The sequence below is a fragment of the Tamandua tetradactyla genome, chromosome 3 (assembly GCF_023851605.1).
Source record: "Tamandua tetradactyla isolate mTamTet1 chromosome 3, mTamTet1.pri, whole genome shotgun sequence".
In the NCBI taxonomy this organism is placed as follows: Eukaryota; Metazoa; Chordata; class Mammalia; order Pilosa; family Myrmecophagidae; genus Tamandua; species Tamandua tetradactyla.
In genome coordinates, this window is record NC_135329.1 from 194,495,374 (window position 1) to 194,515,989 (window position 20,616).

A 20,616-nucleotide genomic window follows, 5' to 3' on the forward strand; every position below is an offset into this window, starting at 1 on the left:
AGCGTGTGTTTTTATTTAAAGGGCTTAAGTTCATTTCCAGTTAATAGGGCAGAGACAGCTTCTCAGGGATCAGTGGAATAAGGGTTGAGTACATGGCCTCAGTCACGTGATCTGAGTTTGAATCCTGAGGCTGCCATTTACCGACAAAAAGGGCAACCTTTCTCTGGGCTTTGGTTTCCTTATTTGCAAAATTACAGTAGAATTAAACTACTTAACTCCATTGTTGTGAGGATTGAATGAACTAATATAAGTAAAAGGTTTGGGATAGTCAATATTTGATACTCTTATTATTGATATTTTCAGTGAACCAAACTGGAAACATTGTCAACCTTACTTTTAGGATAATTATCCTGGGATTTAATAGAGAAAAATAGACCTAGAAGTGAAGTATTCAAAAAATGGAAGTTTTAAGGAAAATAAATAAAACTCATAGAAAAATGAATATGACTGGGACTCTCTTATATGAATTCAGAAGTTCAACTAGGTTTTTGTGTCTTCTGGAATTAACTGCTCAATGGAGGGTTGACTTATTTCAGAGAGCAATAATTATTTTCACTTTAGATTGAAAATTATTGAATAGGTAATGCATTCTCATAGTTCAAAAATCAAAACAACATAACAATATATACATTGAGCAATCTTCTTACTACTGATGTTTTCCTCCCAATCTCCTAAAGGCGATCGCTTTTATGTTTCTTATGTATCATCCCATGTTTCTTTATAGAAGCAAATACAATTACTGTATACTGTTATTTTGCTCCCCTTTTATGCAAAAGGAATCATATTTTCACTTAAAACATCTGTTCTGGATATTTTTCCTTAATGTACATGGGGAACTTCTTGATTCCTTTCTAAGGGAATATACTATTTCATCATGTGGATGGATCATGCTGTGTAAATTCATTTATAAGTTTTATAAAAATTATCCTCCAAATAAGGCTGTGTCATTAAGACTCCCAGCAGAAACTTATAAATGTTGGCTTCCAAGACTCACTGTAGTTTACAGGCCATCAAAATCATGGCATGCCCCAAATCATACCATTTCACCTGCTTCATATTTGGGCCCTGAAATTGTCTCATTGAGCTTCTTGTTTTCCCTGGAGTCTCTAATTGTTCCATTTTGCTGTTGTTGATCACAAAAGTCAATTACTTTCATCTTAGCGATAACAAGCTGCAGTTTATTGTGCTAAGAAGTAGAAGGGGTCATATTCATTCTCCCATACCTCACTAAGAGGATCATTTCCCTAAAATCTTGAACCCCAAATATCTACACCTCAACATACCTCATCCACAATTTCTTTCTTAAATCTCACTTCTCTAGGAATCTCAGTTCCAGCAGATACTCACTGTCCTCAGCATTCTAACTCCTTGCATATCCTCTGAATCCACAAGCCATCCCTGTGCCACCTCCCATGCAGTATATTTTTTCCCAGCCTACTTGCTCAGGCGTGGTTATTAGATGCTTCCCCATTCTATTTCCTCTCTCCAGGTACCTGCCTGGCTGGGTCCCAGTTACTTAGTTTTGGTTGGACCCCACACGTGCTGTACAAGGCCAAGTATGGGCCCATGCGAATATCCAGAAGATATCCTCACCTCCACATGAACCTGGCCAGCACCCCACTCCTGGAGCAAGTGATGTGGCAGGAGGGCAAGTACCCTCTGAGGTACGACGTGGTGCAATGGAAGGAGCACCTGGACCAGCGTGGCCTGGCCTATGGGCTTTGACCATGTGAGCCAGGGCCTAAAAGGACAGGAGCAAGAAGCTGGGGGCCAGGCCCAAGGACAGTGGGATCTGAGTGGCCAGATGGACAGTGGACAGGAGGGAGTCTCCCTGTGTCCAGTGGGCCTGATACTGAGGCTAGAAAGCAGAGATTGGGATGGGCTGAAGCCCAGGCACCATTCCTTGGCTCTTCCTTTAACATACTTGTGGCTTTGGGCCAATGTGTAGTTTCCCCTTCCTTAAACTTATGTTTCTCATCTGTGATGTGGGAAGTTGGGATTGGAGTATCTCTAAGACCCTTTCTGGCTCCATATTCTACTATATGGCTGAAAAAGATAAACTCAAATCATAGTGCAACACGTGTGACTATAGTTGAAAAGACATCGTCACCATATTAGTTGAGAGGGTTAAATTTAAATTAAAAAATGTTCCTAAATCACGCGTTCAATTCTTTTAACTGTAGCTCTCATGGACAGCTCCACACATGGGGATAGATATAGGTTACAACCTCGAAGTATACCTAACAAAGTTAAGATTATTTGGCAGTGATGAATTGAATGATGGGCTGAGCATGTTATACTTGACTTATGTTCCAACTGAAGTAGGTCACTGGGCATCACTGTGGGTCACCATTCGCAATACTACAGATTGAAATTGGGTATTGTACTAGTTTGCAAGCTGCCAGAATCCTATATACGAGAAATGGAATGGCTTTTATAAAGGAAATTTAATAGGTTAGAGGTTTACAGTTCTAAGCCTATAAAATGTCCAAACTAAGGTATCCAGGGAAAGATACCTTCATTCAAGGAAGGCCAATGGGTCAGGGACACCTCTGTCAGCTGTCTGGCATCTGCTAGTCCCTTGCTCCTGGGCTTCATTGATTTCAGCCTCTTTTTCTGTGGTGTTTCCTCACTTTACTTCTCCAGGGCTGGCTTCTACCTTTTGGCTTCCCTTGGTTCTCTCCAGATTCTGGCTTGTTCACATCTCATGGCGACGTCGGCTGGGCTTCAAGCATCTCCAGACATCCGTGTCTTTGTTCTTCAGGTGTCGGCACCTGTGCCAGCTCTGCTCTGAAGTTTCTGTCAGCTTTGTCATTTCTGACTCTCTCCAAAATGTTTCCTCTTTTAAAGGATTCCAGTGAACTTAATCAAGGCCCACATGGAATGGGTGGAGTCACATTTCCATCTAGTCTACGTTCACACCCACAATCGGATGTGTCACATTTCATGGAAACAATCTAATCAAAAGTTTCCAACCCACAGTATTGAATCGAGATGAAAAGATACTGCTGTCCCTACAAGATTGGATCAGGACAAAAACATGGTTTTTCTGAGATATGTAATACTTTCACACTGGCACAGATATACTCCAGGCTTCTTTTGCTACAGTAGGGCAGCAGACCTCCAAGACAATGAATGACGCTTTTTCCTAGTTGCTTGATATCCACATCTTAGTCACTTCTTAAGGGGTTCCAGTTGATCCTGGTGACAGTCCTAGCAGTGACCATGATAATAATGATGTGTTTGTGACATGCTAGGCATCCGGAGAAGCTCTTTACATTTATTATTCCATTTCACCCTCACTAGAAGTCCATGAAGTGGATAGTATTATTCCCCCATTTTATGGACATAGAAACTGAATCCTAGAGAAGTTTGTAACACATTCCAAGAGGGAGCCCATGTTACCCAACACATCTCATGCCTGCATTTGTGCTGCTTCTCCATTTCCCTTCAGGGAAGGGCACAACTAGTTCAGGCTGCGCCAGGCTCTGAACCAGCGCTTCCTGAAACCAGATGAGGCTGTGCTCTACACAGATGTTCTGAGGTGGCCGATGACTTTCTAGCTCAATTGGACCAGCTACGGGTGCAGAGCCCCTCAGGGGATCAGGTGCCCGACATGGCTAACCTCTTTTACCATGCTGCCTTAGAAGGTATCCTTGCTGGGGAGAAGGGCTGAGTGGGAATGGGTCAGGAGTAGGGTGGTCGCTTCACATCCTCAAGGCCCCTGGACTCTGTGTGCCATGGCACTGCCTCCTGCTATGACCTGGGTGCACAACTCCTGACCCCTGGCATGTCCAGCTATTTGCTACATCCTGCTTGAATAACATGTCGGCTCCCTGGCGGCTTCCATCCCTGAAGACACTGAGGGCCATGTTCCGGAACTCACTCTATGACACCTTCCTCCCCAAGTGGACCCGTCCCCTGCTGCCCTTCTGGAGGCATTACCTACATGGCTGGGACACCATCGTCTCCTTCGGTGAGTAGTCCCAGACTAGAGGTTGGGTTGTGAGCAATCTCTCCCAAGACCTTCTCCTTCATGTTTCTAGCACCAGAGTGGCTCTTGGTCCAATGGCGTCCTGAGTTGAACCTTGTTCTGTCCATCCCTCTTTCGCCCCACAGGGAAGAAGCTGATCGATGAGAAAGTCAAGGAGGTGGAGACCCAGCTGCAGGCAGGAGGGCCAGGTGGGGTCCACGTGTCTAGCTACCTGCACTTCCTGCTCAGCAGCAGACAGCTCAGCCCTCGGGAGGCCATGGGGAGCCTGCCTGAGCTGCTCCTGGCCAGAGTGGATTCAGTGTATGAGGGGGACCAATGTGGACCCCGGGGGCTCCCAGCTGCCATCCTGAACTTGTTACCCACTATCCCCCACCTGTCCGTGCCTTTCTGATGTTTTTTCACTGTGGAGTCATGGTTAGTGCCAGGGTCCCCACAGATCCTGTGACTTTTTCTATCATTCTGGTGGCACTTTAGGTTATCTCCTCCTTCTGCACACACCCACTCACAGCCCCTCCTGCTTCTGAGTTGGCCCCATTCATAGAAATCCCTTCACTTCTTCTCCCACTCTACCTCCCAGATGTCCAACACGCTGACATGGGCCCTGTACCACCTGTCCAGGAGCCCAGCGGTGCAGGCGGCTCTGCACAAGGAGGTGGTGGGGGTGGTGCCCACCGGGCAGGTGCCCCAGCACAAGGACTTTGCCCACATGCCCCTGCTCAAGGCTGTGCTGAAGGAGACCCTGCGGTAGGGTGTTTTCCCGGGGAGGGGGTGAGAAGTCAGTGATGGGAGGGGAAGGGGGGGTTGGCGGGCTGGGGTAAGGCAGGCTGAAATGGGAAGAGGAGCCTGGCGGATCAGAGAGGTGGGGCAGAGGGAGTGGGCACCTGCTCCTCCTGGGATCCACCCCCTGGATTCCCTTCTCCCTGCAGCCTCTATCCCGTCGTGCCCACAAACTCCAGGATGATTGTGGAAAAGGAAATTGAAGTTGGTGGCTTCCTCTTCCCTAAGAACGTGAGTGCGCTTGAGAACCCGCGCTCCCTGGAGACCCCCGGCCTAAGGATGGCCTCAGTTTATTGCTGTCTATTCTTCCACTGCAGACCCAGTTTGTGCTTTGCCACTACGTGGTCTCCCGGGACCCCCACACCTTCCCTGAGCCCGAGAGCTTCCAGCCCCACCGTTGGCTGAGGAAGACCCAGTCGGGTGCCCTTGGGATCCACCACCCATTCGGCTCGGTGCCCTTTGGCTATGGGGTCTGGGCGTGCCTGGGCCGCAGGATTGCTGAGCTGGAGATGCAGCTGCTGCTGGCAAGGGTGAGACAGGCAGAGGCTGGAGGGGTGCGTGGGCCCAGGAGGGTGAAGCACTTGGAGGTGGTGGGGAGGTGAGCCCAGAGGGAGCAGCGGGGGAGAGCACAGACTCTCACGGCCCTGTGTGTTCTCCCCCTGCCCCAGCTGGTCCAGCGGTAGGAGGTGGTCCTGTCCCCTGAGACTGGGGAGTTGCAGAGTGTGGCCCGCATCGTCCCTGGTTCCCCACAAGAAGGTGGGTGTGCTGGTTTGAAAGGATATATCCCCCCTAAGGAAAGCCATGTTTTAATATAAATCCCATTTCGTAAAGGTAGAATAATCTCTATTCAATACTGTATGTTTGAAACTGTAATGAGATCATCTCCCTGGTTGATGTGATTTAGTCAAGAATGGTTGTTAAACTGGATTAGGGGATGACATGTCTCCACCCATTTGAGTGGGTCTTGATTAGTTTCTGAAGTCCTATAAAAGAGGAAATATTTTTGGAGAATGAGAGATTCAGAGAGAGCAACACTACGAAGCAGAGTCCACCAGCCAGTGACCTTTGGAGATGAAGAAGGAAGACGCCTCCTGGGGAGCTTCATGAAACCGGAAGCCAGGAGAGAAAGTTAGCAGATGATGCGGTATTCGCCATGTGCCCTTCTAGCCGAGGGAGAAACTGTGACTGTGTTCGCCATGTGCCTTTCCAGATGAGAGAGAAACCCTGAACTTCAACGGTCTTCTTGAACCAAGGTATCTTTCCCCAGATGCCTCTGATTGGACATCTCTATAGACTTGTTTTAATTGGGACATTTTCTCAGCCTTAGAAGTGTAAACTAGCAACTCATTAAATTCCCCTTGTTTCTGGTATATTGCATTCTGGCAGCTAGCAAACTAGAACAGTGGGCCTGCACTTCCTGCAGAGACAGTGCTGAGCCTGGCCTTGCCTTCCTGGGGCTTCTGCCAGAGGTCCCAGCCATGACGCTGGCCACAGCTGTGGCTTGCATGCCATTGGCTCATGTCCACAGCAATAGAACTAGGCACCTTCACCTAGCCAAGTTGACACCTGAATCTAACTACCACACTGCCAGAATGCAATATACCAGAGATGGATTGGCTTTCATAACAGACATTTATTAAGTTACAAGTTATAATTCCAAAGTCATGAAAATGTTCAAATTAAAGCACCAAAAAGATGTACCTTCTTAGAGGAAAGGCAGCCAGCATACAGAGCTTCTTTGTCACATTCTGCTGTCCTCTCCCAGCTTCTGGTTTCAAACAGCTCTCTAAGCATCCGTGGGTCCTCATTTAGCTTCTCTCTCTAAGCGTCTTTGAGTCCTCATTTAGCCTTTCTGGGGCAAACTCTAGATTTCATCTCTTAGCTTAGCATCTCCAAAATGTCTGTGTCCTGGTTTTTGCTCTCTGTATTGGCTGTGAGCTCTTTTAAGGACTCTGGTAAACTAATTAAGAACCACCTTGAATGGGTGGGGTCATATCTCTGTGGAAATAATCTAATCAAAGATCCCCCCCCCACAAGTGGGTGGATCACATCTCCATGGGAACAAACTCATCAAAAGACCCCACCCAAATGATGGGCCTGTCCCTGATTGGATTAGGATTAAAAGAACATTTCTTTTCTGGGGGTACATAACAGTTTCAAAACAGCACAACAAGGTATAAGTCTAAAAAGGTAACACAAATAAGAAGCCTCATCTCCAGGGGCTCCCGGGAGCTCACAGATACAAACTGGAAGCAAGGGAAGCAAAGGCTCTCACTCCAAACAGAGAAAAACCAAAAGCAAAATCCTTTTTTCAAAGAAGTTTTTAAAAAAATATTTTTATTGAAGTATATTATATCTACAAAAAACTGCATGTGCCATAAGTGTACATGAATTTACTTCATTATTTTGGGAGCTGAAATTGGCGTCCATGTTCATATTTCATTACAATGCTTGGAAAATGCTGACAATATAAATAAAGAAATAACTTTCTTTCACAGTGTTTCATTCAATATAATAGCTCTAGAATAGATGTGATATAATGGCATAAGTTTCTTCCCTTTTGAGCTTTTTTCCGGAGGATGGAAAGCACCGGCACTTCTTTGGGAGTTGGCACAAATTCCACTGGTGGTGGTCAGAGTTGGGGCAATCCTCCAAGTTCCAAGAGTCTCAGGGACTCTGGGATGCCCCAAAAAGTGGGAGTGACGGGATGTCACAGTGAGATTTACCCTACCCGACATGCCTCTACAAAGAGGGTTGAACAGTAATGGATTGAGGATAATTGCACAAAAGTAGACATTGATTTAGCATAGTAAATCCACCTTTGACTAGAAAGAATGTTCACATAGCAAAGCAGGCTTTTCTCTTTATTACTCCAGTTCCAGCTCATTTGAATTTGGTGGCCAAAATAGGATATATATTTTTGACTGGTGTCCTCTTAAACAGTCAGGCAGCACTTTGGTCAATAAACACAGACAGGGTACCTAATATTTCCTAGCTGTTTACATATTTATGTTCTATAAAATTTTAGCTTTTCGTGTCTTTTGGCTTGATAACAGGAGTTTATTTCCACATCATTATTTATGATCCCAGTTTTAATATATATGTCCAATTAAATCTTCGACACATCATAAAATAGATATGCATGCCATTATATTGTATTAAATTCTTTTATATTTAAGGATGTTTGAGAGAAGATTGGTGAGAATGCTAACAAATCACATATCTTCTCTGCTGTACCACTGCTGTTAGCCAGCGCTCTTAGTCAAGGTAATAACTAAGTAGATCCAATAACTTGAAAAAATGATTTTACTAATTATGAAAATGAGACATCCTTAGTTCTTAGCAGGCTTTCATTCTCATCATGTAGCATTAGTCCCAAGTCTCTACATTTTACAGAAAAAAAATTATAGTTGTCCTGGTCTCTACTGTGCAAAGATCCCACAGACTGGTGGGAAAGAAAGGAAGGATGGACATTGCTGGGGTGTCTGAGTAAAGGGCCCTGAGAAGTGGGCTGAGCATGACAGACAGCCCAGGTCAGTGTGGAGGCTTTGGTGGCAGAGGAGTCCTGAGCCCCTATCTCCTGAGAAGAGCCTGGGAAAGCATCAGGATCCTTGAAGTAGAAGAGGCTATTTGCTGTACATCTCAGGGGATGGACTTGGGTAGCCTTGAAGAGCTTCTGGAAACCCAGAAGGTGCAGGACCCAGAACTCTGATGTCCTGCCCCAAGAGCCGACCAGCTCCCAAATGCTTGGGGGTAGGAAATGAGAGAGTACCCAGCGGTGACCACATGTACCAATGACTAACCCATTGGCAACTAGATGGGAATGAGGATGTCTTAGCAGATGTTGGCATGGATAGATAAGGAAGACTGAGGAACAAAGTCTTACACTGCTTAAAGTCTTCCCCACCCCACACTCAGCTCCAGGAAAAGGTTGGGGGATTAATTTCTGCCACCCGGTGAAATGGGGTCCATGACGAAATTGCATTCACTTTTTCAAAACGTGAAGAAAGGTAAGTTTTCTGCAGATTAACTAGTGAACTGAATTGTATCTACTATATGAGTAACTATCATTAATATTTTATTCGTGTTTTTGTTATAAATAAAAGATGAACAACGAATGTGGGTAGAATAACACTACATGTGTAAAAGAAACTGTTGACATTTGCAGCATTTGTCCATCGCAGATCTTCCTTCCTGTTTGAATTCAGAAAGCACAGAGAGCTTGGCGCAAGTGCAGGACAAATGACTGTAGCATTTTCTGAGTGAAACCTCGAAAATCCAAGTTAGTGGGTGATTGTTCTGGTTTATGAGTTTTTTGATTGCTCTTTCTCAGTGATCTGAGTAAAAGGTCGTCCCTGGGGGTCGAGAACCCTGTTCGCTGGTAAGAGTTAAGGAGTTGTCTGGACAAGAATGGAGGAGGGACCCCACTCCAACAGACTTCTTTTACAAAGAAGTGGCTTGAAATCTCCATGGCGACCCTCAGCAATCTTGCAATGCCAATGCCGGGAGAGGAGGAGGGGAGTAGGAGCAGTGTGAGGAACCACTAAGGTCAGAGCCCTTGAGAGAAGAACAGCTGGAATCCCAGGAGCTGGAGACAGGAGCAAGAGTACGAAAGCCAAGGAACCCAGAGCCCCTGAAAAAAACTGTGGGCTGAGGGCTCATTGCCCCATGGGGGCGAGTGATGACCCAGGTGGAGGGAAAGGGCTGTGGGTGGCCACAAGACACAGTTGGTCCTGGGATAGTCCCAGTGGCCCTGGCTCAAGGACCTCCAGGCTTGACTCAGCTGTTCTCCTTAATTTCATCATCCCATGTTGCACTGGGCACTCTCAAGGGCTTCTGGGAACACAGCCAGGACAAGAGCGGTAGGGGAGGGCTGGAGAAGCCTGTGTGGGGGAAAGAAGGGAAGATGGTAACCAAACGGGGAGGAGAAATTGCTTCTCCACTGGGGAACCTGAGTGTTGCTATCCACTGCCAAATAGGCAAGTCTGTGCTCCATGCTACTGCAGACGCCTAGCAAGGTCTGAGATGCAAAGTTTACTGAGATGGTCACTCAGGTAGATCCACGCCCCTCCAAGGTATTTGTGTTCCCACTGAGGATGGAAATCCCACTCAAAAGAGGTTTATCAACTTGCTTTCTTCCAGTGGACTTTCCAGCATGTGGGAACTGAACTATCTGAGAGCAGGCAATTATTCACGGAGCACCTGAAATCACACTGCTGCCCCTGCTTTTACCCCAGCCTCTGCCCTCTCTTCTTTTGAGGGCCTCTGTGAGCTCAGCTCAGAATGTGACAAAGCAGTGGCCTTGGGTCCTGAGGGCCCACGGAGAGTTTGTTACGCTTGTCGCTTCCATGAGGCTGCTCAGCTATGAGCTAAGTCACTCCCATCCTCAGGGTGCCCCAATCTGAGATCTGGGAGCCCAGAAAGACTGAGAAGCTGGTGCTGAGGTCAGTGCCCCAGGACAGAGCTTACCTGAACAGGAGTTGAAGGGGTCAAAGGGAGTAGGGGGAAGAGGAGGACTGAGTCCCCCAGCTCCCTTCGTCGGCTTTCCGGGTGTTGAAGGTGGAGTGGAAGGGAGGGCTTCGATATTCTCAGGCACCGAGGGCATCGATGCCAGCAGGACTGAGTACCAGGGCCTGAAGGATGTCAGAGAGGGAGACCACGCCCAAGAGATGCTGGGTCTCGTCCACAAGCACCAGCCGGTGTACCTGTGGTCCACAAGGCCCAGTGAGGGCAAGGGCATGGGGCCACAGCACCAAAAACCAGGGGAGACAATTTGACATAGCTGGGGGAGCAAGAGAGTGTCTCCTAGGACCTGGTTAGGCTCTGACCATCCCAGGGGACCCTGCAGCTGGTTGTAGCCCTTGGCACAAGGGGCCTATGGGCAGGGCTGGACGAAGACCACTCAGGACCTCAAGAACTTGGCCATGAAAGGGGAGGACAGGGCAGGTGTCCGAGGCACAGGGAGGGCTGGAGCTGCCCATCGAGAGGGGCACTGCGCATGCGTGCCTGCTCCCGAGCAATCCTGTCGATGATTTCCCCGAAACTCTCGTGGGGCTGGCAGGAAAGGACTCCCTCCAGAGACAGTGTCCTCTGCCTCAGTGCTTCTCCCACACTCATGTCCAGGCGGTTGTAGGTTTTCTGGGCAGCCAGGTGCTGGGGGCAGGGAGAGATGGGCCGCTCTGTGTCACCCCACAGCCCTTGATAACACCCCCTGGCACTCGCCAAGGTCCCCTGTTCTCTGTACCCCCAGCCTCCCTGACGCACTCCCACTTCCTCTCCATTCCCCAAGGACTTACAATCACATCAAAGCGGGAGTAGAGGCCCACGACCTGACCTGCAGGGAGTGGCAGGGTGGGGTGAGGGGGTGAGAGAAAGAGAAGGCTCAGATCAGAACCAGGAGGGTGAGAGGGGCCAGGGGCAGGCTTGATCGACTCCTCCACAACCCCCACCATCGTAAAAGGAGGCATCAAGCTGCCCTGATGTTACCTGGACCCCACAGATCAAGTCCAGAAACTGAGAGGGGGCGACAAGCTGACACTGGGCCTCCTGAAGTGACGTGCTATGAAGTACCCGGCCTTGCCTCTGCAATGTTCTATCCCCAAGTGAGTAGCCTGAGTCCCACCAAGCCTTTCGATTTAATTTCCAGTTCTTAGGAACCACAGGAATAGAAAGACAAGGTAAAGGTCACCTATAGAAAGTAAGCACACAAATCCCAGAGCTGGGGCATTCTATTGGACAACTGCCTAGCCTTTTCAATTCATTGATGTTATGAAAGCGAAGTGGGGAGGGATGGAGGAACTGTTTTGGATTAAAAAAGACAAAAGAGCTGCATCCAAAGAATAGACCTTAATTGGATCCTGGCTTCAGCAAACAACTATAAAAAAATTAAAAGTCTTGGGAAAAAAGAATAGGGTGACAAGAGTGATTGGGTATTAGATGATACTAATAAATTTTTCCTGGTTTTGATAGGTGATGTAGAAAACATGCTTATTTTAAGAGATGCAAACTCAAGTATTTAGGGAGTAAGATGACATGATGTCTGCAATTTACTTAGATTAAAAATTGAACAGATTTTGGCATTGTGTTGACAGTGGTTAGTCCAGATATGTGCAGATCACTATACAATTTCCTTTACCATGTTCATTTATTTGGAAATTTTCCTAATTTTTTCATAATTTAGAAACTTCTTGATAACTAGAATCATTAGAATGGTTTTTAACACTTTGCCATCAAAGAAAGGATCTCATAATCCCTTTAACCTCAGAACAAGAAATGGTGCTCTGGCTGGAGCACAAAGTACCACAAACCATTTCAGGACGGACTAAAACTAAAAACCTCGTCTCCTGTTGTTTCCCCACATCGTGCTCATTTTTTTGCACATAACCCTTCACGCCATTCTGTGACATCAGAAGGATGGGTATTGTTAAGATTCTCATTTCACAAATGAGGAAACTGAGGCACAGAGAGGCTAAATAATGGGTCCAAAGCTCAAACCAGGTAGACTTGTAACCCCAACTCCAGCTCTTTCCACTACACTCTGGGTCCCCAAGCTGATGCCGCAGAGACGCCTGCCCCCATCCCCCCTCCTTGTTCTCCCACCAGAGCCTTCCTTGTCCTAGCCAGAGCCTCTCCGTCTGGGGCAGGTACCAGATTCGTTGACCACAGGCAGTGCCGACACGCGACGGTCCACAAAGATGTCCAGAGCGGTCAGGATGGGCGCTGTTTCCAGCACCACCGCCAAGTCTCGGAATGTGCCGATGCCCAAATCTTGGATGGTGCGGGAGAGGAAGGAGGGCTGGGGCAGCAGGGCGCCCTGCTCGGGGTGGGGAGGGGGGGCCCATCAGGAGTGAGCAGCGGGCCCCCAGCTCCTCCCTCCCCAGTCCCCAGGGTGGGAAGCCTCCCTGGGCTGCTCCCTGTTCCCTCCCGTTTCCCCTCCCCACCCCCGGGGCCAGGCTCACAAAGATGTGCAGAAACTTGAGCAGCCGCTTGTGCGTGAGGATGTGGAGCACCGCGCCGGAGACGGGGTCCAGGACAGGCAGGCGGTGGATCCGGTTCTTGATGAGAGCGTAGACCGCTTCGAACAGACTGGGGGAGGTGAGCGCAGTGAGCCCGGGGGCAGCCCGGGGAGAGGTCCCTCCATCCCTTCCCCTGAAAGAGAGGACACGGACCCCAGTCTGCCCTGCCTGCCTCCTAGGATGAGAGGGGGGGTTCCAAGCTGAGTGGGGTGGGGGTGCTCACCTGTCATTGGGAGAGATGGAGACCAGAGGCTTGAAGCAGCCTTGAAGGTAGATCTCTGCAGGAAAAGCGGAATCAGGCCAAAGGAGCTGCCCTGCCCTGCAGCCCCCCGAGGGCTCCCCTTCCCTTGGGCACCCTGAGACTCCCCATCGCCCTTCCCCTCCCCCTCCAGGATACCCCCACTGCCTTCCCTCTAGTCCTTCCTGACCGCACCCACACCCACACCTCTCAGCCCCTTTTTGGGTCCCCTCTCACCCCTCCAGGTCTCAATCTTATGTTCTTCGATCTCAAAGATCTGGACCTGGAAGTCAGACGTGGGCCCTGTGGCCACCTGTTTCCCTCAGGACTCCCCCAGCCTCCCCCACCGAGGCCTCCAGCCCGCTCCTCACCAGGGGGGACCTATAATAGCGATGCAGCACCAAGATGAAGTCGGTGATGGTCAGCATCCCTGCAGGGCGGGAGGGGCAGGCACAGGGGAGAACGTCAGCCCGGGGCCTTTAGGAGGGAGGCGGTGGCAGGACCAGCACTCCCCACCCCACCCCCACCCCACCCCAGCGGGGCCCTCGTGCTGACACCCAGTGAGGGGGACAGAAAGAGAGCAGCATGGGAGCCCTTCCCATGCCTGGGAGCTGGGCCTCCCTTTTATGCTTTCCCCTCCAACCTCCCTCCTTTCCCCTTGCCCTGTTCTAGTCACCTTATTTTTCCCGCTTCCTTTTTCTTTTCCCCTCTTAAAGCTTGTGGCGTTGGGAGATGGGACCACAGTTAGCAGAGTGGAGGGGATCAGCTGTTCACCCCTGTTCCATGGACAGGGAAATCAAGCCCCAAGGTCTCCCCACTGGCTACCCCCAGACCTGGGACTGGACTTTCTCCCAACTGGCCCAGGCTTGGCCCAGCCTGATTTACAGCCGAATTTGGCCCCAGAGCCCTGGTCCCTCCTTCCCGTCCCCTCCCAGCCCTGCCTGCCCAGCCCCTTCTCACCCACAAAGCTCTGCTTCTTGCTGTCCCACAGGGGTGCTGCCCGCAAGCCATTGGCCACCAGGGCGAGGAAGGCCTTCTTGATCTGACGGTGAGGAAAGAGCCACAGAGGGCTGAGGGTTGAGGAAGCCCCTGCCCTCCTCTCTCACTGCCCCAGTGAGTCCCCACCACCTGCCAGCTGTCCCCTCTGCCCTTTCTCCTGGGCGCCCCTCAACCCGAGCTTGCCTACCTCTCTCATGTCATGGCACCCACTAAACCTGATCATTGTTCAGTGTGCCTCTGTGACAGTGGCACTGAGGGGACCCCTCAACAGACAACAGCAGGATGTAGGAAACCCTAACTCAGCGCTGCTTGCAAACCACGTGTGCAGTCATTATCATTTTTTGCTAATCTAAGTCCTGTAGGTATAATTATTTACATGATCTTTATATATTTACATAATTACGTACTGTGTTTCTTAAATAAACTTTAATCAAACTCATTGAAACCTTCGATCTAAGCAATAAGATTGAAACAGGTTGGTTGCATTTTTCTAACACACATTAAAATAAAAACGATTGTTCAGGTACCACTAGAATGAAGCTGGGTACCGTGGCACCTGTTTTGGGAAACACTGTCCTGCTATGAAGGATGACAAGGACAAAATCATGGACATTTCTCAGCGTGCCCTAGTGGAAGTGCCTGGACCACAACTCCTCCTATTTCCTGTTACCAAGAGTCCCCTAGTCCTTTTCCTAAGCGACTCTGCAATGGCTCACATGCGGTTCACACGCCCCATCCCCTGTGCGCGAGGCAGCGCCAACAATGCTCTGAAACCCGGGGGGCAGGGTAGGCATTCCTGTCCCCGTTTTAGAGACAAGGGAGGTAAAGGTCCCACCCAAGGTCCCGCAGAGAGTAAGTGGCAGAGGTGGAATGACAATCAGGGTAAAAGCCCTCCCTCTCTGCACCTGTGCCCTTGGTGTTAAGAAGGGGTGCTTGTAGGGGGCAGGCAGAGGGGCCCGGCTCTCTGGGGTGTCCTGGAGGGGGTGGGCACCATGAGAATGGGGACTGAGCTCAGGTGGGGCACAGCCGCGTCCTCACCTCCAGCGTGGTGTCGAAGATGACCAGCTTTGAGCTGGTCGCCATGGCGTCGTAGCAGGTGTGCTCCTGCATGAAATGCATGTAGACCTGGGCCCCCGGCTTCTGCAGTTCGTCGTCCCAGCTCAGCCAGGGTAGCGGGGCCTGTGGGCACGGGCACGGGGCGGGCCTCTCTTCCTCCAGGCCTTCGAGCTCATACCCCCAAGCTGCTATAGCCGGGATCCCGAGGCCCAGATCCAGATGGTCGGTGCTGGAGCCCGCAGCTGCAGAGGCACAGTCAGTGGGGAGGAAGCCCCACCCTGCTGGTGGGGTGCCTGCCGCTGCCAAGGGAGGAGCTTGAGCCAAGGGTGTGGCTTTGGGGAATGTGGCATCCGGCCTGCTGGACTCAGCAGCTGGCCTGGACGGGAGACCTGTTGGGGGACGGGGACAGTAACTTCATCTTCCAAAGCGCTTTCTCATTGGCTGTCTCAGTTGATCTTCAGGCAGTTTTGGGAGACCTGGATGCTGCGCCCCCCCACTTTGCAGGTGAGAAAACCAAGACAGCGGCAAGCAAGATAGTGGCTCTGTCCCGACTTTCTGCGTTAGCCATGTTGGGCCCCTGGCTCTGCAGTGCAGTTGTCCTCTCCCACGTGGGGAGAATGAAAGGACATGATGAAGGTTGGGTCCAACTCTGTTTGATGGAGGGGTCCAGGGCAGAGCCCCCCACCCCAGGTCCTGAGACTTCCCACTGGTCCCTCTCCCATCTCCCCAGTACTGGCATTGTTCTCACCTTCCCCCAGGCCTGGCAGCTCCCCTTCCTCCATGGCCTCCTGCCTTGTCCATTTTGAGGCCTTGGCCCCACGTTTCCCATGGATTCTTTCTGAGCTGGTGGTCATGGCCGATGATGGCCATGAGGCACTATCTCCTTGCTCTAGGAAGTCCATCTCTGGAAGGGGTATGGGGCCTGTTTGGTTACTAGGGAGCAATACAACTCCCTGGCTAATAAAAACAATATTTAATATTTGCAAGCTTCCCAGTGTTTTCTCCAAAATGTTTTCTTTGAACCTTCTAGCAGTTCTATAAGGGGGCATTATTATCATCCCTGTTTTACCAATGAGGGAATTGAGGTTCAGAGAGGTTAAGCAATTTGCCACAAATCACACAGCTAGGAAGTGGTGAAGTCAGAGCTAGGTCCAAGCTTTCAGGCTCCAGTGTCTCCCCCAACCCCACCTCCTGCACTTCTTCTGGAAAGAGGAAAGAGGAGGTGAGGGGAATAATGACTGGGGAAAGGGGGAAGAGGAAGAAAGAAGGAAAGGGAGGGAAAGACAAAGGCCAGGCTATTAAGATGGGGGAAATTGGGATCCCAGAGGTGTTGGGGACAAAGGAAGTGGGAAAAGTTAGGGCCACGGGAAGCGGGGGCAGCCACACCTACCTTAATGCTCAGGTCCCCTAAGGCTTCTCCAGGATGGGGTCTGTGGGGAGCAGGGGTGAGAAAAAATGCCTTCAGTTCCCAAGCCACAGGTTCTGCCCTCCCCACCACACATGCACACACACGCTCATATACAAACCTATATACACACAAAGAAGGAAACACACACAGCCATATTCAAGTACTTATGCACATGCAGAAACAAGGGTACCCAACCCCTTCCAGATACACGCAGAAGCACATTCACAAACAAAATATACTCCCAGACACCCACATACTCATACACGGAGATAACCCAGTCTGAGTTCACACGGTGTGCTCTCAAGCCTCCAGCCTCAGCTGCCCCGGCTCTGGGCCCCTGGGATCCCGGTGCCCTCCATCCGCCAGCTCCCGACCAGTGGAGAGCAAGTGTGCACTGTAGCTGGGCCCGGCTATTCTGGGCCGGCGCCTGGCACCCTGCCTCCCCCGGATTGTTTTCCTGCTGATTGGCTGTCAGGCCGTGGGCAGGGAGGGGTCCACCTGCTCAGCAGCTCCAGCCAGGCAGCTGGGAGGGAGGCTGGGGGGGAGGGGACGGGGAGGGGGGCATGGGATTGGGGAGAGGAGAGGGAAGGGGCGCCCTTGGGGGGTCTCAGGGACTTGGCAGTCAGCTGCCTCCTGGCTCTCTGAGGACAGATTAGGACAGACCAAGCTGCGTGGGGAGGCCACTTGGAGCGCTGTGGGGGTGTGGGGGCTGGAGAGAGGTAGGCTCTTGGGGTCCTAGGTTCCTACTGAGGGTGTCACTTGTCTTTGTCAGACCCCGAAGGGAGCAAGAGTGGAGGCAGTCGAGCTTAACTTTTTTCCTTGAATAAACCATGTTAGAGGGTGGTGTGGAGTTAGGAAGAGCGAGCTGCTGTGACTTCAGGGTTGGGGACAGGGCAAGGAGTTTGTGGATCCTCCCAGGAAAGCAGCCAATGTATATCCAGATGTTCCCAATTGAGTCCCAGGAGACTGGCCCCTCTCTGGAAGAGGAGGTGGCCCCCAGGGGTGTGGGTCGTTCAGGCTGGGGTGGGAAGGCTAGCTGTGAGGGTCCCCTGAAAGGTGTGAGATGGGCTTAAAAGACTCCAGGCCTGCGCTCACCCACCTGGGCCTGGAAGGCAATTCCCTGCGCCCTGCTGTGCATGCTCTCCCTACAACCTCTGGTGCCAGCAGGAACCCAGCCGGGCTCTGGCGGCTGCCCACCCCCCCCCCACCCCCCCTTCTTGGCATTCTTGGGGCCTGAGTCAATGTCCAGATTGGAAATGCTGACCCAGCTGCTCCAGCTCCCCTCGCCCTGCCCCTCCCTTCCTCTCCTTCCAGCCTCTTTCACCCCAGGCCCTGGCCCTGGAGAGAACACTCAGAAGTAGATTACTGCCTTTCATGCTGAATTTGTTAAATGAATTTCCCATCATCTCTCAAAGGGTCCGGACCGGCCGTGGGGAGGGTGGAGGAGACCAGAGCAGGGCAGGGACTGTGTCTTTGCCTGTGTATCTTGGACAGGACAGGGGGTGAGTGTAGCTCTCCTACTTCCCCGGTTGACTTAATGGATATTCCTGTGGCCTGTCCCTCTCTGGTCCCAGATGATGGAACTTCTAAAGAAGGACTAATGGGGACATCTCACATGGTGAAAAGACTGAGTGGACCACCTCTGCAAGGGTGCAATGCAGAGGCCAGGAAGCCTTTCCCTCCCTGACTCCTTCCTGCTCCTGTCTGCTCAGAGCCACCTTTACAGCGAAGCCAGATACAAACCAGTCTCAGCTGGCACCGCTGCTTTCTCCTGGAATGCTCCCTTCTCCCCTCCACCTCAGGCGTGTTCCACCCTGCAGGGCCGGTCCAGGAAGTTTTTCCTGATCACACCCTTCTCACTGCATATCCAGTCGGCAAATCTCAGCGTAGACTGGGCTGACATTCAAATAACTATTTCCCATGTCAATATTTTTAATCTCCAATTAAACTGCGGACACCTTGAGGACCAAAATATGTTTGCTGTGTTATAAAAGCCTATGGGCTTGGAGGTCAGGTTGCCCTGATTAAAATTCATGTCCTGGTTTGCTAATCATATGACCTTGCAAAGTATTGTTTTTTTTTATATCCATGTAAAACGTGGATAAAAATGTGTGGTGTCAGAGACTGCCAGTTGCTGCCCAATATCTGCTTTTTTCTTCTTCCTTTAGTATCACCTAAATTTTAGCTGGCATGGCTGTTCATAATAAAGACCTAGACTCCTAGCCTTCCTTGGTGCAGCTAAATATGACCTCGTAACTAAATTCTGTCCAATAAGATGAGAGTAGAAAGTGATGTGAGTGATTTCCAGGTCAGGCCTTAAAGAAAAGAGGCTTGACACATTATCTAATATAACTTGTATAGTCAGTTTATTCAAACACTGTAATTACATAGAATCTTGAATAGGGAGTGAGATCTTGTTGGTTTGTACAGGTTAGTGTAATGCCTTGATACATCCCAGAGTAAACTTGTTAAGAGAATAAAAAAGCATTTGCAAAGTCCCCTTGGGGGACTAGGGAGAAAGGAGGAAATATTAAGCTTCCCCATCTGGGGAATTCATGATATTCTTGCAGGCATTGGGGCAATCAATTCAATAGGCTGAGCCCTTGATCTTGGGGCTCGCCCCTATGAAACTTATTCCTGCAAAGGAGAAGCTAAGTCTACTGATAATTATGCCTAAGAGTCACACTCAGAGAACTTCTTTTGTTGCTCAGATGTGGCCTCTCTCTCTAAGCCAACTTGGCTGGTGAACTCACTGCCCTCCCCACTAAGTGGGACATGACTCCTTGGCAATGTGGGATCTGACACCCAGGGATGAGCTGGGACCTGGCATCATGGGATTGAGAAAGCCTTCTTGACCAAAAGGGGGAAGAAAAAATGAGACAAAATAAAGTCTCAGTTGTGGAGAGACTTCAAACAGAGTTGAGAAGTCATCCTGGAGGTTATTCCTATATATTATATAGATATCCCTTTTTAATTTATGGTATATTGGAGTGGCTAGGGGGAAATAACTAAAACTGTTGAACTATATTCCAGTAGCCCTGCTTCTTGAAGATGGTTGTATAACTACATACAATGTACACGTGTGATTGTGAAAACCTTGTGGCTGACACTCCCTTTATCCTGGGTATGGACAGATGAGGACAAAAAATAAATAAAGAAATGGGGGGGTTAGGGGTAAAAAAATTGGGTAGATTGCAACACTAGTCGTCAATGAGAGGGAGGGATGAGGGGTGTGGGATATATGTTTTTTTCCTTCTTTCTTTTTCTGGAGTGATGTAAATGTTCTAAAAATGATCAGGGGAATGAACACACAACTATGTGATGACAGTGTTAGCCATTGATTGTATACTTCAGATGGACTGTGTAGTATCAACAAAAAAAAGAAAAGGGGCTTGAGTTATCTTTTTCCCCATCTACTGACTGGAATGGCATTGTGATGGCAGGAGCTAGAGCAGCCAGTTTGTACCCAAGATGGAAGATGCTTGTAGAGGGTGGCAGAGTCAGCCTATCAGCTTTAGTCTGTCTATGTATACACTATTAGGTGAGAAGAAACACATTTTCTTGTTTAAACCATTCTTAAACTGAGGCTTTGTTATGACAACCAAACGTGTTGTAACTAATACAGAATTTTGGTATCTGGAAGTAGCATTGCATTAAAATCCTAAAACAAGTTGGCATTAGCTTAAAGATTGGACAGCAGATAGCAAAAACAAATATTGTGGGCAGTGCAATGGTGGCACAGTGGCAAAATTCTCACCTGCCATGCTGGAGATCCAGGTTCAATTTCCGGAGACTGCCCATGCCAAAAACAAAACAAAACCAAAAAAATATTGCATACTGATAAGCTGGTGACCCTTGTTATGTTCCAGCAAACTTATGATAAGTCTGTCATCTGCAGTGCTTTGGAAGGCAGATCAGATGCTAACACAGCCTGTGACTAAGAGAACTGACTGGAAAAACACAGTCTGTTGGTGTGTTGGCTGCTTCTTGCTGCTACTAGCGAAGTCCTATGAGAGAGATGCCTCAGTAATAAGAGGCGATTCAGAAGAGGTAGCCTCAGCTAACGCTGCACCTGTGGTCTCCAGACTTTTTCAAGCACATCCTGTTCAGCAGAGAGTGGGAGCTGGTC

General features: G+C 49.7%; 1 protein-coding gene and 1 pseudogene across 5 annotated transcripts; one reads left to right on the forward strand and one right to left on the reverse strand.

Annotated features, from left to right (window-relative positions):
- Positions 1–1,514: 1,514 nt before the first annotated feature.
- LOC143676559 (sterol 26-hydroxylase, mitochondrial-like) lies at positions 1,515–5,501 on the forward strand (annotated as a pseudogene). The gene is made up of 8 exons (XR_013172175.1): positions 1,515–1,726; positions 3,451–3,650; positions 3,799–3,976; positions 4,120–4,292; positions 4,572–4,738; positions 4,921–5,002; positions 5,089–5,301; positions 5,440–5,501. The product of XR_013172175.1 is annotated as a sterol 26-hydroxylase, mitochondrial-like (transcript).
- Positions 5,502–7,124: 1,623 nt separating this feature from the next.
- Positions 7,125–16,884, reverse strand: PRKAG3 (protein kinase AMP-activated non-catalytic subunit gamma 3). Of its 4 annotated transcripts, none has more exons than XM_077155162.1 (14): positions 16,751–16,884; positions 16,470–16,509; positions 15,828–15,983; positions 15,062–15,468; positions 13,985–14,066; positions 13,396–13,454; positions 13,262–13,307; positions 13,010–13,064; positions 12,730–12,856; positions 12,419–12,584; positions 11,068–11,105; positions 10,778–10,924; positions 10,241–10,476; positions 7,125–9,654 (listed from the first exon to the last, which is right to left on the reverse strand). In XM_077155162.1, exons 3-13 carry the CDS (start codon positions 15,979–15,981, stop codon positions 10,360–10,362), a joined length of 1,398 nt encoding a protein of 465 aa, XP_077011277.1. In that variant the 5' UTR covers positions 15,982–15,983; positions 16,470–16,509; positions 16,751–16,884; the 3' UTR covers positions 7,125–9,654; positions 10,241–10,359. The 4 variants fall into 4 exon arrangements, with proteins under 4 accessions (XP_077011277.1, XP_077011279.1, XP_077011276.1 ...); XM_077155164.1 differs by having other exon boundaries at positions 15,062–15,321; positions 16,745–16,884; XM_077155161.1 differs by having other exon boundaries at positions 16,745–16,884.
- Between the last annotated feature and the right edge of the window lie 3,732 nt (positions 16,885–20,616).

Excerpts from the sequence above, each read along its gene's own strand:
- PRKAG3 (XM_077155162.1), bottom strand. The coding sequence starts at position 15,981 with ATGGACTTCCTAGAGCAAGGAGATAGTGCCTCATGGCCATCATCGGCC. Across the intron at positions 14,067-15,061 it reads TCTTCGACACCACGCTGGAG|ATCAAGAAGGCCTTCCTCGC; the intron begins GTGAGGACGCGG and ends CCTCACCGTCAG. Across the intron at positions 13,065-13,261 it reads TAAGATTGAGACCTGGAGGG|AGATCTACCTTCAAGGCTGC; the intron begins GTGAGAGGGGAC and ends CTTTTCCTGCAG.